Source organism: Entelurus aequoreus, linkage group LG12, assembly GCF_033978785.1.
Source record: "Entelurus aequoreus isolate RoL-2023_Sb linkage group LG12, RoL_Eaeq_v1.1, whole genome shotgun sequence".
Lineage (NCBI taxonomy): Eukaryota > Metazoa > Chordata > Actinopteri > Syngnathiformes > Syngnathidae > Entelurus > Entelurus aequoreus.
In genome coordinates, this window is record NC_084742.1 from 33,873,112 (window position 1) to 33,888,819 (window position 15,708).

At 38.9% G+C, this 15,708-nt stretch overlaps 2 protein-coding genes and 1 long non-coding RNA gene across 3 annotated transcripts in view; 1 reads left to right on the forward strand and 2 right to left on the reverse strand.

Moving 5' to 3' along the window:
- The window catches only part of ano6 (anoctamin 6), a 32,130-nt gene extending 16,443 nt beyond the window's left edge, over positions 1 to 15,687 (forward strand). Inside the window, exons 9-20 of the mRNA XM_062065714.1 lie at positions 3,720 to 3,825; positions 5,773 to 5,833; positions 5,913 to 6,058; positions 6,133 to 6,210; positions 6,346 to 6,574; positions 7,001 to 7,170; positions 7,241 to 7,338; positions 7,418 to 7,548; positions 13,287 to 13,492; positions 13,558 to 13,754; positions 14,752 to 14,857; positions 14,929 to 15,687. Coding sequence (XP_061921698.1) covers positions 3,720 to 3,825; positions 5,773 to 5,833; positions 5,913 to 6,058; positions 6,133 to 6,210; positions 6,346 to 6,574; positions 7,001 to 7,170; positions 7,241 to 7,338; positions 7,418 to 7,548; positions 13,287 to 13,492; positions 13,558 to 13,754; positions 14,752 to 14,857; positions 14,929 to 15,123 — 1,723 coding nt within the window. The 3' untranslated portion in view covers positions 15,124 to 15,687. The remainder of the gene's footprint in view (positions 1 to 3,719; positions 3,826 to 5,772; positions 5,834 to 5,912; positions 6,059 to 6,132; positions 6,211 to 6,345; positions 6,575 to 7,000; positions 7,171 to 7,240; positions 7,339 to 7,417; positions 7,549 to 13,286; positions 13,493 to 13,557; positions 13,755 to 14,751; positions 14,858 to 14,928) is intronic.
- The window catches only part of LOC133662056 (uncharacterized), a 268,044-nt gene that overhangs the window by 143,927 nt on the left and 108,409 nt on the right, over positions 1 to 15,708 (reverse strand). The window lies entirely within an intron of this gene.
- Positions 4,481 to 10,762, reverse strand: LOC133662071 (uncharacterized). The gene is made up of 3 exons (XR_009828057.1): positions 7,388 to 10,762; positions 7,144 to 7,308; positions 4,481 to 6,582 (listed from the first exon to the last, which is right to left on the reverse strand). It is a non-coding gene; the product is annotated as an uncharacterized LOC133662071 (long non-coding RNA).

Genomic DNA, 15,708 nt, shown 5'->3' on the forward strand with positions numbered 1-15,708 from the left:
GAGTGATAGTTGCTGGAAATGGGCCTCTATACACCTATGTAGATATTGCACCAAAAACCAGACATTTGCAGCTAGAATAGTCATTTACCACATTAGCAATGTATAGAGTGTATTTCTTTAAAGTTAAGACTAGTTTAAAGTTATCTTCATTGAAAAGTACAGTGCTTTTCCTTCAAAAATAAGGACATTTCAATGTGACCCCAAACTTTTGAACGGTAGTGTGTATATATATATATATATATATATATATATATATATATATATATATATATATATATATATATATATATATATATATATATATATATATATATATATATATATATAGAATTCACTGAAAGTGAAGAAATACTTGACTTTCAGTGAATTCTAGCTCTATATATATTTTAGAGATGTCCGATAATATCGGTCTGCCGATATTATCGGCCGATAAATGCGTTAAAATGTAATATCGGAAATTATCGGTATCTGTTTTTTTATTATCAGTATCGGGGTTTGTTTGTTTTTTTTGGTTTTTTTTTATTAAATCCACATAAAAAACACAAGATACACTTACAATTAGTGCACCAACCCAAAAAACCTCCCTCCCCCATTTACACTCATTCACACAAAAGGGTTGTTTCTTTCTGTTATTAATATTCTGGTTCCTACATTATATATCAATATATATCAATACAGTCTGCAAGGGATACAGTCCGTAAGCACACATGATTGTGCGTGCTGCTGGTCCACTAATAATACTAACCTTTAACAGTTAATTTTACAAATTTTCAATAATTGCTAGTTTCTATGTAACTGTTTTTATATTGTTTTACTTTCTTTTTTATTCAAGAAAATGTTTTTAATTTATTTATCTTATTTTATTTGATTCATTTTTTTTAAAAGTACCTTATCTTCACCATACCTGGTTGTCCAAATTAGGCGTAATAATGTGTTAATTCCACGACTGTATATATCGGTTGATATCGGTATCGGTTGATAACGGTATCGGTAATTAAAGAGTTGGACAATATCGGCATATCGGATATCGGCAAAAAGCCATTATCGGACATCCCTAATATATATATTTACCTATCAAATACACAGTAATGAAAATACAGTTGTTCTACTAACTGTACTGTGCTTGCTGCTTACTAAAAAAAAAAATAACACTTACCTTTCACTATTTGAGTAGCCTTTGTTCTGCCATTTGAGTACTGGCGAGCGATCTCTGAATCCGGGAACATATCCTTCACGGATTTGTTGATGACATCCGCAAATGAGAACGGGATGTTGCTTCCAGCTATCAGCATATCCATCTTTGTCTCGGCATATGTTACACCATCGGGTCTCCATTTAGCGAGGTGGCCCATAATACTGGGCTGGGCTGGGACCGGTGCTGCGCTGCCGCCGCCTTGTGCTTCGCTGACCGTTCATGAGTGTGTATATCCGTTCGGCCACTGTGTTCAATGGGGAAGTCTGTTCTACAAAATTTACAGGCAGCATACCCCTTCCCCTTCGAACTGTCCTGGATAAACTGAAATGATTGTTTCCATTGGTTTTGGAACTTACAAGCGTATTTCTTCATCTTACTCGTCGTCGGCCATGGCTGTATCTTCCTCGTTCTTCTGCTTCGTCTCCTTGTTGTGTGCGCAGTTGTGCACTCTCTAAATGCCGTAGATGTTATAACTAGGGCTAACAACTAATCGATTATAAAAATAGTTGGCGATTAATTTAGTCATTGATTCGTTGGATCTATGCTATGCGCATGCGCAGAGGCATTTTATTTTGTCATTTGTTTTTTTAAATTTTCAATTTTTATTTATTTTTATTTTTTTAATAAACCTTTATTTATAAACCGCAACATGTACAAACAGCTGAGAAACAATAATCAAAATATGTATGGTGCCAGTATGCTGGTTTTTTTCCAATAAAATACTGGAAAGGATAGAAATGTAGTTTGTCTCTTTTATCCGATTATTAATCGATTAATCGAAGTAATAATCCACAGATTAATCGATTATCAAATTAATCGTTAGTTGCAGCCCTAGTTATAACATGATTGGGCCGGCACGCTGTTTATATCGTGGAAAAGCGGACGTGAAAACAGGCTGTCGTCACTCTAGAGGGGACGTGCCTTTAAGCCACGCCCCCACCAGCTCCGGCTGGAAATCGGGCGAAAATCGGGAGAATATTTGTCCCGGGAGGGACAAATTCGGGAGTCTCCCGGAAAATTCAGGAGGGTTGGCAAGTATGACTTATATGTTTTTTTCCTTCTTTATTATGCATTTTTGGCCGGTGCGATTTATACTCCGAAGCGATTTATAATCCGAAAAATACGGTACTATTTTTTATCGCATTCTTAAGCGTATTTATGGACAAACAGAAGCGGGAGAAAGCGGGGGGAAGATGAGTTAACGGCGAAGGCGAGCATAGATTGCTCCAGTCAACCGAGATGTGACATGCTATAATGACTTCATGTTTTTTTCGGATCATTTAATTTGAGGTAATTAAGACAATTTTGTAAGTAGAAATTAATTTTAAATAAATGACAGCCCCGCTTTGCATTAACTTGGTGTGCTTGGTTGAATAGTTGTGTTGATAAAAATAGTGCTCACTTCTCTTGTCCGGACTGTCACCTCCACATAAAACAAAAGTGGAGCGACATGAGAACACAATTCTTCCAATACTGCCTTACAGTCACGGTGTGCTAAGATGACCTTAAATTGGTTAGCCGGGATTTTCCGGGGTATCAAACTTGGGTTGGATCATTTTTGCGAGTGCATGACTCTCGCCTTGACAACGCGATGTCCGCTAGGTTTATACAGATAAACACAAAGGTCACAAACCCATCTGCAAACAAAGCGGCCATAGCTTAATAGACTCTTATAATTTTGAAAGTCCTTCAAAGTGTAAAATGGGCTGAGTTGAGAATTTAAGTAGTTTACAAAGTGCGGGTATGAGACAGTGGAGAGGATGTTATGGTCTCTGCTCCATGCTGCTCCACTCCAACTTGTCAATATTGTAAGGATCCTTGCCTCCAATTACAGCTGTTTTCTCCTTATGACGACAAAGGGACTTCCTTTCTAATGACTCAAAGTATTTCTCCATTGCATCACAGCTGGTGCAGCGTTATTTTCCACGGAATAGTTTGGAAATATTACGTCTAGCGCTATCGTGAACGATGACACTTGTCTTTCAATATGGCTTCTGGCAAAGCATTGTGGGATACTTTAGCCAAAAAACTGAAGCCCTCTATACGTGCAATGTTTTTTATTTCTGACAGACCATGCAAATATGTTGAAACACACGTATAACGGAGTATTTTCTGTCAATCATCTGTGTTTGCCGTGCTAGCACTGAGTGTGTGTCAGTTTGCAAGTACTTTTCAGACGTGCTAAATAAAATGCTAAATAGAGTTTGCAAAATAGAGTGTTGTTATAGGGAATCCCATTGCGCATGCTGTATAATATATTTACATCATCTCCTCCCAGTATTGTAGGCATTTTGATAATCAGTATATATTCTGCATATGAATGAAAACAAAGACACAAAATAGAATGCACGCCTAATTCTGCTCATTTAACAAACGCAATACACTTTGCACATGTTTAGTAGATCAGCTTTGCGTGTGCTATCAAGTTTGCACGTGTTTTAGTACACACAAACCTTTAGTAAATCAGGCTCTACCAAGTGCTCAATAACTTTACTCAAGGTTCTGCTGGCTTGTGTGTTGGTAGCAAAGAGGTGTGTGACCCGGAAATCGGAGGCCAAATAGTCATGTGCCCGCAGTGCGACCAGGAGTGCAAATACTGGCGTTTAAACAGCACCTGTGAAGCATCAAAGGTGAGTACTGTAGAAGAGGTGTCTTCAAAATTTTGATGGAGCTGGGACCCCCTAATTTTTTATGTGTCTGAGCGGAGGCACAAACTCCCTTAGCATTCCTAGGAGCACATGTGGGCAACATTAGACGTGCAGACACCAGCATCACAACTGTCCCAAAGCTCACATCATAACAAGTTACATTTCTTATTACAATATTCAAATTACAGTAGTCATTTACATACATCCAATTTAGTTCACCTAATAACAGTGGTTCTTAACCTTTTTGACCACTGCGCGCAACTTTTCCACTACATCGGTACCCACTCCAATATTAACACTGAATTAGACTTAGACTTAGACTTCCTTTTTATTGTCATTCAAATTTGAACTTTACAGTACAGATAAGAATGAAATTTCATTTCATTAGCTCATGCCAGTGCAGGATAAAAAAGCAATAAGGTGCATATATAAATAAATAAATAAATAGGTTACTGTACAGATAAATATATTGCAGCTGTGAAGCTGTTACAGAACCTGGAAGTTCTGCTTCGGAGGCTGCGGAACCTCTTTCTAGAGTTCAGCAGTGAAAACAGTCCTTGGTGCGGGTGGGAGGAGTCTTTGCAGATTTTCTGAACCCTGGTCAGGCAGCGGCTTTTTGCGATCTCCTGGTTAGGAGGAAGAGGAGTCCTGATTAGTCATGTTACTCAAGATTTTAATTGTATTCAATAACTACATCTAACCAACTTTCAGTTTACAACCTTGTCAAATGATATGAAACTGTGTGTTAATTACAAATACTATTATTTATTTAACTCTTAAACTTTAGGCTTAGGTCAGTGATTAGAAAAATAAGTACTAACCAAATACACTGCGTATGAAGGGACTAACTGACAAAAAATACATTTATGTACAATAATGTTGTGCTATATTAAATCAAGAATAAATACGTTTTTAACAAAACTGTCAATAAAATTAAAATGTAAATAAAAATACAGCTTCACCACTTTAGTCATAATTTTGCGCTTAAAAAACTTCTTAATGACTTTAGCTCTAGACTTCTTCTGTTTGTTTAATATTGTCATTACTGTCACAAGTGGTGGAAAAGTGTATTACAACTGAGTACCACTGCGACCATAGCTGAGAAACAGATATTTTTGGGTGGTCCTAGAGGGGGCACTCGCGGGCCTACAATAGGCCTTTTGAAAACTGCTTTCCGGGGTCTTTAAAATGATTCATGTATTATTTTCTGTCATTGTTTCTATGATTGACATTTTAGCTGCTTCCGTTTGGACAGACACTCAGCTTGTTGGCTGTGGAACTCAAAGAAAGGAGAGCGGCCACACGCCTCCCCTGCCATGCCTTTAGAGCACGTCTGGCTGAGGGGAACGCCAACACTAGCTGCGTTTGCTCGCTCTCGGTTTGTAGTGTGTGCAAAGCACTAATTGTGTGGTTCCAGTCCCAGCCAGATATGCATGATCAGACTATAAAAAAGACAACTTCTGGCTGTGTTCTGCCCACGATACAGCGTTTCTCCAAACGTGAAACATTGTCATTTTATAATCTCGCAAGATTTTGTGACACCAGATTTCGTAACACACACCCCTACTCCAAATGCTATAATATGTTTCTCACAGTATTAAACACACTTTAAATTCAGTTTATTCCATTATTGAAGATAAATAGAGCTTATATATAATACGGTACTTGGAAAACGTGCAGTTACACAACATCATTTCTTGTCAAAGCATAGCCTTGCTGGGAAATGTTGACTGAACTGATATGTAAGCTAGTGCTCTCTGCTGGTTATGTATATATAGACACCTTTTACCGTGCAGATGAAACCACTTTCTATTGTGAAAATCTCCTATTGCACAGACTTTACACGTTGAAACAAGTTATTTCCTGACATGACCTGAAGAGGGATTTCAATACAAGCAGGCTAAAACACAATTGTATTTTTTGTTGTAGAAACTGTGCATATTTGACAACTTTGGCACTCTGGTTTTTGCAGTTTTCATGTCAATCTGGGGTAAGTCATCCATGCTTCAGTGGTTTATTTTAAGCTCCATATCCGAGTACTTCTATTTACGCTCATCTCCTCGCTGCAGTAACACTATTCCTGGAATTTTGGAAGCGCTACCAGGCTGAGCTGGAGTACCAGTGGGACACTGTGGAGTTCCTGGAGCAGCAGGAGACAGCCCGACCTGAATATGAAGCCAAGTGTATCTACGAGAGGAAAAACCCGGTCACGGGGGTGAATCTTATTGCTTAATTTCTTGCTGGCAAAGCGTCTTCTCTCAGCGTTTACCAGCTCTGTTGTGTTTTCAGGTGAAAGAAAAAGTGCCTTACACAACCTGCGGACGATGCGTTCGGGTGTCAATAGGAATAGGGACCGTGTTATTCTGGGTAATGCCATTCATTACATGTCCAACAAAATTAGTACATCCATCCATCCATTTTCTACTGCTTTTCCCTTACGGGGTCGCGGGGGTGCTGGAGCCTATTAGTACATATTGAATAATATTTCTTATACTATGTCAGATCTTGCTGATTGTGGCCTCCATCGTGGCCATCACCGTGTACCGCTTGGCCGCCTTCTTTGCCTTCTCGGCCAGGCTGAGAGCTCAGGACCTGAAGGAGCTGGAGCCTCTCAAGGAGTATGTGACGCCGCAGATGGCCACCTCGGTTACGGCCTCCCTCATCAGCTTCGTGGTCATCATGATCCTCAACATGCTTTACGAGAGGGTGGCCATCTGGATCACCAACTTTGGTGAGCTGCTGAAGGAATAATGAGAATATCAATTGACTTTACTCATTGGATGTGCTCAAAAAGACAGAACACCTGTGAAATATTAGCAATATCCAAAATGAGTTTTGCACATGTTACATTAGCTTTCTCTATGATGTACTGTAATAGATATCATTATTTGAGGGTTTCATTGTTAAAAATGATCAATCTATTTAATTTCCAGCTGACACTGAACAGGATACTGTTTATTTGATTTCTTTCTTAAATCCTCAATGTTATTTTTATTTTACAATAATGCAAAACATAATGTAACTATTTTTATTCAGATAATAATTGACATTTTTATTCATTTACCCCACAAATATAAGGAAAAAATGTTATACAAACATTTGTATTATGCTTGGGCGTTGAAGTGTTCTTTATGTTTTTGCTTTTATTTGAAAACAGAGCTGCCAAGGACCAAGACGGACTACGAGAACAGTCTGACCCTCAAGATGTTCCTTTTTCAGTTTGTCAACTATTACTCTTCTTGTTTCTACATCGCCTTCGCCAAAGGGAAAGTGGTCGGCTATCCAGGACAACCCGTTTACCTCTTGGGAAAATACCGCAACGAGGAGGTAGAGTGTGGTCGATCCTCCGCTTGGAGCACATGAATTATGCTTCACTTTCTTCTTTTTCTTGTTCCAGTGTGATCCTGGTGGTTGTTTGATTGAACTGACCACGCAACTGTCCATCATCATGGGCGGAAAAGCCATCTGGAACAACATCCAAGAAGTTCTCTTACCGTAAGGAAGACAAAAAGGTAGCAATCATCCTCACTTACCTACGCCTCACCTGTGTATGCATGTGTGTGTGTGTGTGCAGGTGGGTGAAAAACTTGATTTTACGCTATTGCAGGGGCACAGCGTCACAGAAAGTGATTCCTCGTTGGGAGCAAGACTACCAACTGCAACCCATGTCCAATCTGGGACTCTTCTATGAATATCTGGAAATGGGTAAGAAGAAGACAGTAGATGTCTGCAAATAATGAAAGCAACTAGGGGCGTAACGGCATTGTAGATACCGCAGTATTTTGGTTTCAAAGTCTTCACAATAATGACGTGACGCGTGACTTTATCAGACAAAAACTTGGTGTGTAGTTTTTTTCTTGCGCTTTTGCCTTGGCCTGGTTCTGAAAATAAACTACCTCCCCTAGAATTCTCTGTGCAGTGCGGGGCGGGAAGGTGGGGGCGTGAAACGTCGTAAACAGGAAGATAAGTGTTCGTAGTAGATGAGAGAAATTGTTTTTTTGGACATTTCCTGAAAATTTTCATCAAAGTCCATCCATAACTATTTGAGTTATGTTGCTAACACACAGACAAAGTCTGGCAAAAACATAATCTCTTTGGCAGAGGTAAGAAAGTCTGCGTTCTGCAAAGCAAAGCACGTCATGTTTGTCCCGAGCGTTTCTAAAGCGACACAGAGCCAGCCGGTCCTATCGCACTGCACGGAGCGAAATCACCCCCCAAATAATGTTTCATGCGTGAAATATGAGTAAACTGAAAAACTACTTGATGAATCCTCAATCCATTTTCCCACCGCTTGTCTCTCTCGATGTCGTGGGGGGCTGAAGTCTATCTGCACTAAGGGGGAAGGCAGGGTACACCCTGGACAAGTCGCCACTTCATAAACTGTCAGCCAGAAAAGATATTTGAAGCCAGCGAAGCCAAACATCAGTTTCTGAGGTATTTACATAATTAAAAGTTGTATTGTTAGAAAACTTTTCTTAAAAACAGCATATTCCAGACTGATATAAACATGTCCACTGTGGAGGACAGTACTTCTCAGAAATTAAAAGTTGAAATACACTAAAGTGAACATTATTGTTTTACACTTGTTCCACTGGATGTTTACATTGTCACTTTAAAGACATGAAACTGTAAGGTTATTTTTTTAATATTTGCTTGAAACAGTGAATGTCCCTGCTCAATTATTTGCACTTAAAAATACATATATGTAGTAATAAATATGATTAGAAGATTTGAACATCATATTTGTGTTCAATTACAGTAAGTGTGTTTATCCTAAACATTCTTGACACTTTATTTTACACACTAAAACATTTTTAAGCCTTTTTAAAAAAAAAAAATACTACAATAATATCGTACCGGAGCCTTAATACCGTGATAATATGAGATTTTGATACCGTTACATCCCTAAACGCAACCATAAAAAGTCCTAAAAATTCCTGTTTTTTGCCACGCAGTTTTACTCATGAAGAAACAATTACAGGCATACAGTAGACAGTATTGTACACAACACTTCCTTGTCAAAGCTTTTTTTTGCTAGAAAAGGTTGTGTAAATTATATATTTTAAAAAAAAAGGGGCTGCACAGTGGCCTAGTGGTTAGCATTTAAAGTTAAAGTTAAAGTACCAATGATTGTCACACACACTAGGTGTGGCGAAATTATTCTCTGCATTTGACCCATCACCCTTGATCACCCCCTGGGAGGTGAGGGGAGCAGTGAGCAGCAGCAGTGGCCACGCCCGGGAATCATTTTTGGTGATTTAACCCCCAATTCCAACCCTTGATGCTGAGTGCCAAGTAGGGAGGTAACGGGTCCCATTTTTATAGTCTTTGGTATGACTTGGCCTTTTTAGTTTAGTGTAGGCCACACAGTCAGGAGATCTGGGTTTGAATCTGCGTTTGGACATCTCTGGTTAGAGTTTGCATGTTCTTCCCGGTACTAAGGCTTCCCCCCAACATTACAAAAATATATATGTTGTAGGTTAATTGAACACTGTAAATTGTCCATAGGTATGAATGACTGGCTGGCGACCAGTCTAGGGCATTCCCCGCCTCTTGCCCCAAGTCAGCTGGAATAGGCTCCAGCTTCCCCATAACCCTAATTAAGATAAGCATTATAGAAAATGGATGGAAGGATAACAAACAATTAATTTGCTATTTAATGGGGTCATATGATGATTTTTTTTCTACATTTAAAATACTTCCTTTTAGTAATTATGGTTCTTTGGTAAAAAGTTTGCATAGATGATGTTTTACAGACCATCTTCAAGATAGAACTGTTACTTTGTATTAGAAATGGCAATAGCGGAGGATCCATGTGAATGTATGGTATAGTCTGCCCCACAGCAAGACGATAGAGAAAAAGAAGGAACTTATTGACTACAGCGTCGGAGTACCATGGCGGACTCACACAAAGGTCTTGGGGTAAACCTGTAACCTATGTGGGAAAATCCGCTGCCATCACCAATGGGAAAAACGTCACAACTGGGGAAAATTCCGAACGATTCGTTTGAAGGAAGTATGAAGGAAGGCAAGATTGTTTTATAAATATCTTCGCCATGCCTCCATGGTTTGTTTTCCAGGAATGTGACAATTCTGCCAAAACGCGGAAATACACATTGTTAAACATTCGTTGTAGTTCTAGAGCATGGGTGTCAAACTCTGGCCGCGGGCCAAAATTGGCCCGCCATGTAATTTCACTTGGCCCTTGAGGCGATATCAAATTAACACTAGAGCTGGCCCGCCGATTATATACAGCGGCGGTGCCGCGGTAACACCGCATTCACCGCTAATTCTCATACTTGCCAACCCTCCCGGGAGACTCCCAAATTTCAGTGCCCCTCCCGAAAATCGTCGCATCTGCTTTTCATCCAGTCCAACGAGTGCTGGCCCAGTCACATAATATGTGCGGCTTCTGCACGCACACACAAGTGAATTCAATGCATACTTGATCAACAGCGATACAGGTTACACTGAGGGTGTCCGTGTAAACAACTTACACTGTTAGAAATATACGCCACACTGTGAACCCACACCAAACAAGAATGACAAACACATTTCGGGAGAACATCCGCACTGTAACACAACATGGTAAATGGTAAATGGGTTGTACTTGTATAGCGCTTTTCTACCTTTTTAAGGAACTCAAAGCGCTTTGACACTATTTTCCACATTCACCCATTCACACACACACACATTCACACACTGATAGCGGGAGCTGCCGTGCACGGCGCTAACCAGGCCCATCAGGAGCAAGGGTGAAGTGTCTTGCTCAAGGACACAACAGACGTGACTAGGATGGTAGAAGGTGGGGATTGAACCAGTAACCCTCAGATTGCTGGCACGGCCACTCTCCCAACTTCGCCACGCTGTCCCCTACATAAACACAACAGAATAAATACACAGAACCCTTTGCAGCACTAACTCTTCCGGGACGCTACAAGGTGTGTGTGTGGGGGGGGGGGGTGTATTTTGTTGCAGCGTCCCGCACATATCTTGTGACTGGCACCTTGTTAGAATGGATGAAAAGCGGACGTGACGACGGCTCGTAGAGGACGTTAAAGGCAGTGCCTTTAAGGCACGCCCCCAAGACTGTGGTCCGGGTGGACTACGAGATATAATGACTAATGAACACCTTTGTTCGATAATGAAGGTTGCCTCAGCTCAAAGCCTGAGCCCCGACATTAATGAACTAGCATCCAAGAAAAGAGGCCAGGTATCTGGCTTGGGCACATCAGATTAGATCAGTGTGTTGCAAACTGAGCAGTTTAAAGTCCTGAATGGTTGGTTTATTCATTGTTATTTTACTTTCAAATATATTAGCCTGTGGAAAAAGTTAATGTTGATATTTACCTCAGGAGGCTGCAAATAGAAAAGAGGCATTCAATTTTTATTTAAATTGTATTTAAAATACGCCATTGATATTTTTTAAATATTATTATTATTATTTGAAACTCGATTTTGCATGTCACTATAAAGTTATATAAGCCTTGCTTGTTCAATATTCAATGCAAAACTTTTTGGGTCCCTATTAAAAGGTTAATTTGTTCAACCTTGGCCCGCGGCTTTGATCAGTTTTAAATGTTGGCCCACTCTGAATTTGAGTTTGACACCCCTGTTATAGAGTATTTATTAGTAGCCAGCAAGAAGGCATATTTTTGACATGACGGATTGTAAACAGAGGTCACGACACCGGAAGTATATTACCCGAGGGGGCGTGGCTACAGGATAGACTTGCCAAATGGGAAATGTTTTCTGAGTTCTTTGCATGCATGTTATAGAATATTATCAATGATAATATTTACAATTAATGAAACTAAAAATGATGTGGTACATAACATGGGACATGTGTCTAAAAGATAGCCAAAAGAGGTTGGTACATGAGAATAAATCTAAAGGTAAAAAATTTAGTAGAAATGCACCCAATTGCAGGAAATGTAGTCTTGAATTTCTAAATTTTCTTCCTGTGTTTGGGTGGCAGCACTTTGTGCCAATAGAAAGTTTCTTCTTTTTTTCTTAGTTTTCCTCTTTTTTTCTCAAAGGGTGCCCACATCCCTAGATTTCAAATGTCTTCTTCCAAGCTTGTTCCAAACGAGTTTTTTTGAATTTGACCTGACTTGTGATATTTTCCAACATGTGACGTCTGCAGATATCTCCATACATGGTAAAGGTTTACCTGAAGAGCATTGCACAAGTCTGACGTTTTTATTCAGTTGTAGTCCGACATTGTTTTTGTCTATCATCTTGTTGTGGGGCACACTGGCTTGTACATGCACATGTTGCCATTTCTCATACAAAGTAGCATATAGTTCTAATTTATATCTGTCAGTAGACTCCATATGGAAGCGCTAAAAACTACAACATGGCTGAGAAGACACAGTTGAAGTGGAGGCTCGTAAATAAGACCGCCCTCAAAACGGCGGATCCTGAAGAGACGGTCAGAAAGCGGCTTCAAAGCGGTCTGTAAAACATAATCCATACAACATTTTGACCAAAGAACCACCATTTCATGTTGTGTAGACAACAAGGAAGTGTTTTAAACGTAGAAAAAAATCATATATGACCCCTTCAAAGCAGAGAGAAGGAATCCAAGAATGTACCTTTTAAACACTGTACCGTATTTTTCGGACTACAAGTCGCTCCGGAATATAAGTCGCACCGGCCGAAAATGCATAATAAAGAAGGAAAAAAACATATAAGTCGCACTGGAGTATAAGTCGCATTTTTTGGGGAAATTTATTTGATAAAACCCAACACCAAGAATAGACATTTGAAAGGCAATTTAAAATAAATAAAGAATAGTGAACAACAGGCTGAATAAGTGTACGTTATATGACGCATAAATACCAAGTGAGAACGTGCCTGGTATGTTAACGTAACATATTATGGTGAGAGTCATTCAAATAACTATAACATATAGAACATGCTATACGTTTACCAAACAATCTGTCACTCCTAATCGCTAAATCCCATTAAATTTTATACGTCTAGTCTCTTACGTGAATGAGCTAAATAATATTATTTAAAATTTTACGGTAATGTGTTAATAATTTCACACATAAGTCGCTCCTGAGTATAAGTCGCACCCCCGGCCAAACTATGACAAAAACTGCCACTTATAGTCCGAAAAATACGGTACATACAAATACAGCATATCACTAAAGTACAGCCCTCACATCACATTACAGCAGGTATGTTTATCAAATATTCAAAAGGGACAATGCTGTAGAAATGAATTTACTTAGAAGTAGTCAGTGTACAACTTGTGTAGCAGAATAGATTTACGACCCATTTGTCTACTAATCTGTGAGGTAATAAAGTTGTACATGAGTGCTTCTAGCTCTGAGGAGATGAGGATCATTGAGGCAAAAATGGATTCCAGCATGTGCTGTGACATTCTGAAGCAGAGAAGAAAGTGTTTTACGTTTCCTCCCCTCCGTGTTCAGTCATCCAGTTTGGCTTCGTCACCCTCTTTGTGGCCTCCTTCCCTCTGGCTCCGGTCCTGGCGCTCGTCAACAACCTGTTTGAAATCCGTGTGGACGCCTGGAAAATCACCACGCAGTTCCGCCGTATCGTTCCCGAGAAGGCTCAAGACATCGGTGCCTGGCAGCCCATCCTTCAAGGCGTCGCCATTTTGGCCGTCGCCACCAACGTGAGTCATGTTTTGAACCGTGCCTTAATCAGTCCTGATGTCATTAATTTTGGATAAAATTGCAGGCCATGATCATCGCCTTTACCTCGGATATGATCCCACGCTTGGTGTACTACTGGTCCTTCTCCGTGTATCCCTATGGAGAGTACCCTTCTCACACCATGCAGGGCTACATCCACAGTTCCTTGTCCGTTTTCAACGTCAGCCATTTTTCCAACTACAGCAGGCCGCTAAGCACGCCATACAACATCACCACCTGCAGGTACAAAGTGGAGAAGATCTTAACCCACTCACTTGAGTTTCAAAACTCAATAAATTACCTGTTGTTTTTTTTAACATAACATGAAATAAATGTTTTTTTTGAATAATCATAAATTGTGTTTAATCTTGATTTAGTTAAGTAATTTTTTAATAAAAAACAATACACAATGTTATTGTACAAACATTGATTCTAAAAATAAAATTAATGTAAGATGCCACAAGTCATAATTAAAAATAATGAAATATTAAATGTAAAGAAATAATGATTGAAATAAATTAATTTGTAAAAAAAATTAAGATACTTGATATATGTTGTCTGTCTATCTGTGTTGGCCCTGCGATGAGGTGGCGCCTTCCGCCCGAATGCAACTGAGATAGGCTCCAGCACCCCCGCGACCCCGAACGGGACAAGCGGTAGAAAATGGATGGATGAATGGATATCATTTTTTGATGTTTTTTAGCTTTGATCTTAAGATTCAAAGTTTCATGTCCATATTAAACAGAATTTAAATAATTAAAGACAAATAAATTATAACTAGAATAAATTAATTTGTAAAAAAAAAAAAAGGAAATCTTTTCAAATACTTTCAAGCTCTGACCCAAATCGTAAAAAAATATTTTCGTATATCTCCAGTCCATATAAAACGTATTCAATAATTAAAACAGTGCAATTTTAAAAAATACATCTTAATTTTTTAATAAACAAATTAATAAAAGAAAATGTTTTCTAAAAAGGATCAAAATTCTGTAGAATATTAATGTAAAGAAACATCAGGTCCATATACAATAGAATATAATTCATTTGAAAATGTTTGCAATTTTTTTTTAGGAAATTTTTTTTTTTATATATATATTTTTCTAACTTTGTTTCAAACCCTGAATAATCTCATTTGGAAGAAAGCCTCAAGTTATTAAAAAAAAAAACACTAAATGGAAATAACATTTAAAAGAAAAAAATAAACAATAGTTGATATTTATTTTTTGTAATTTTTTTTGAGGTATCGAGATTTTCGATACCCCCCAGGGCACCCTAAGGAGTACGAGCACAATATCTACTACTGGCATGTGATCGCTGCCAAAATGGCGTTCATCATTGTTGTGGAGGTAGGAACACCAACAGGAAGTCACACACTCCTAATGAGTCGAGTTCCACTAATGGATGTCCTTCTTTACAGCACATTGTTTACCTGACCAAGTTTATCCTGTCCTACGTCATCCCTGACATCCCGTACGCTGTCAGAGAGCAAATCAAACGAGAGAAGTACTTGACCCAGGTCATCCTCCACGAAACCAACCTCAAGCTGGTCACCAAACGCCTGAAGCGGCCGAAGCTTTCAACGGAGGACACTGAGCTTGATTTCGATTTGTAGAAAACACACAAACAGAATCAGAATTAGATGGACAATAAGGAGACACATTGATTATATGCAGCAATGTTCTGCTGACTGTGCAGAAGCTGTCAGAACAATCACAAGTTACAGTCAGCATACATCATGAAGTTAGAATCAGAGTTACTGGTGAAATGCTGACATTCTTCAGTATTATTTAATGCACACAATGCAAACATTGAGATTTTAAAAGACAAGCTAAGAATATTGTGCCTAATATTTTAAGGTTAGACCCTAGTGTATTATATCTGTTTACAGCTACATAGTTCATGTTCATTCAGCTACTAAGCCAAACTTTCTCTTGTCTGTGTGACTCTTTTTTTCTACAATTAATCGTCCTGGTCTTTGTTTATATGATCAGTTAAAACTACTCATTTATCAGACTGCACTTTTTTTATGAGCAGGGCGCAGAATGTGCACTGCACTGCACATTACTTTGACTGCATGTTGGATGTTGTGTGTATATATATGTTGAAATCACACCTCTGCTGTATTATTACCACTATAAACAGCATCCGTCTACTTTTATACAGACAAATTAAAACAGTTTTATCGTAACGTATGCTT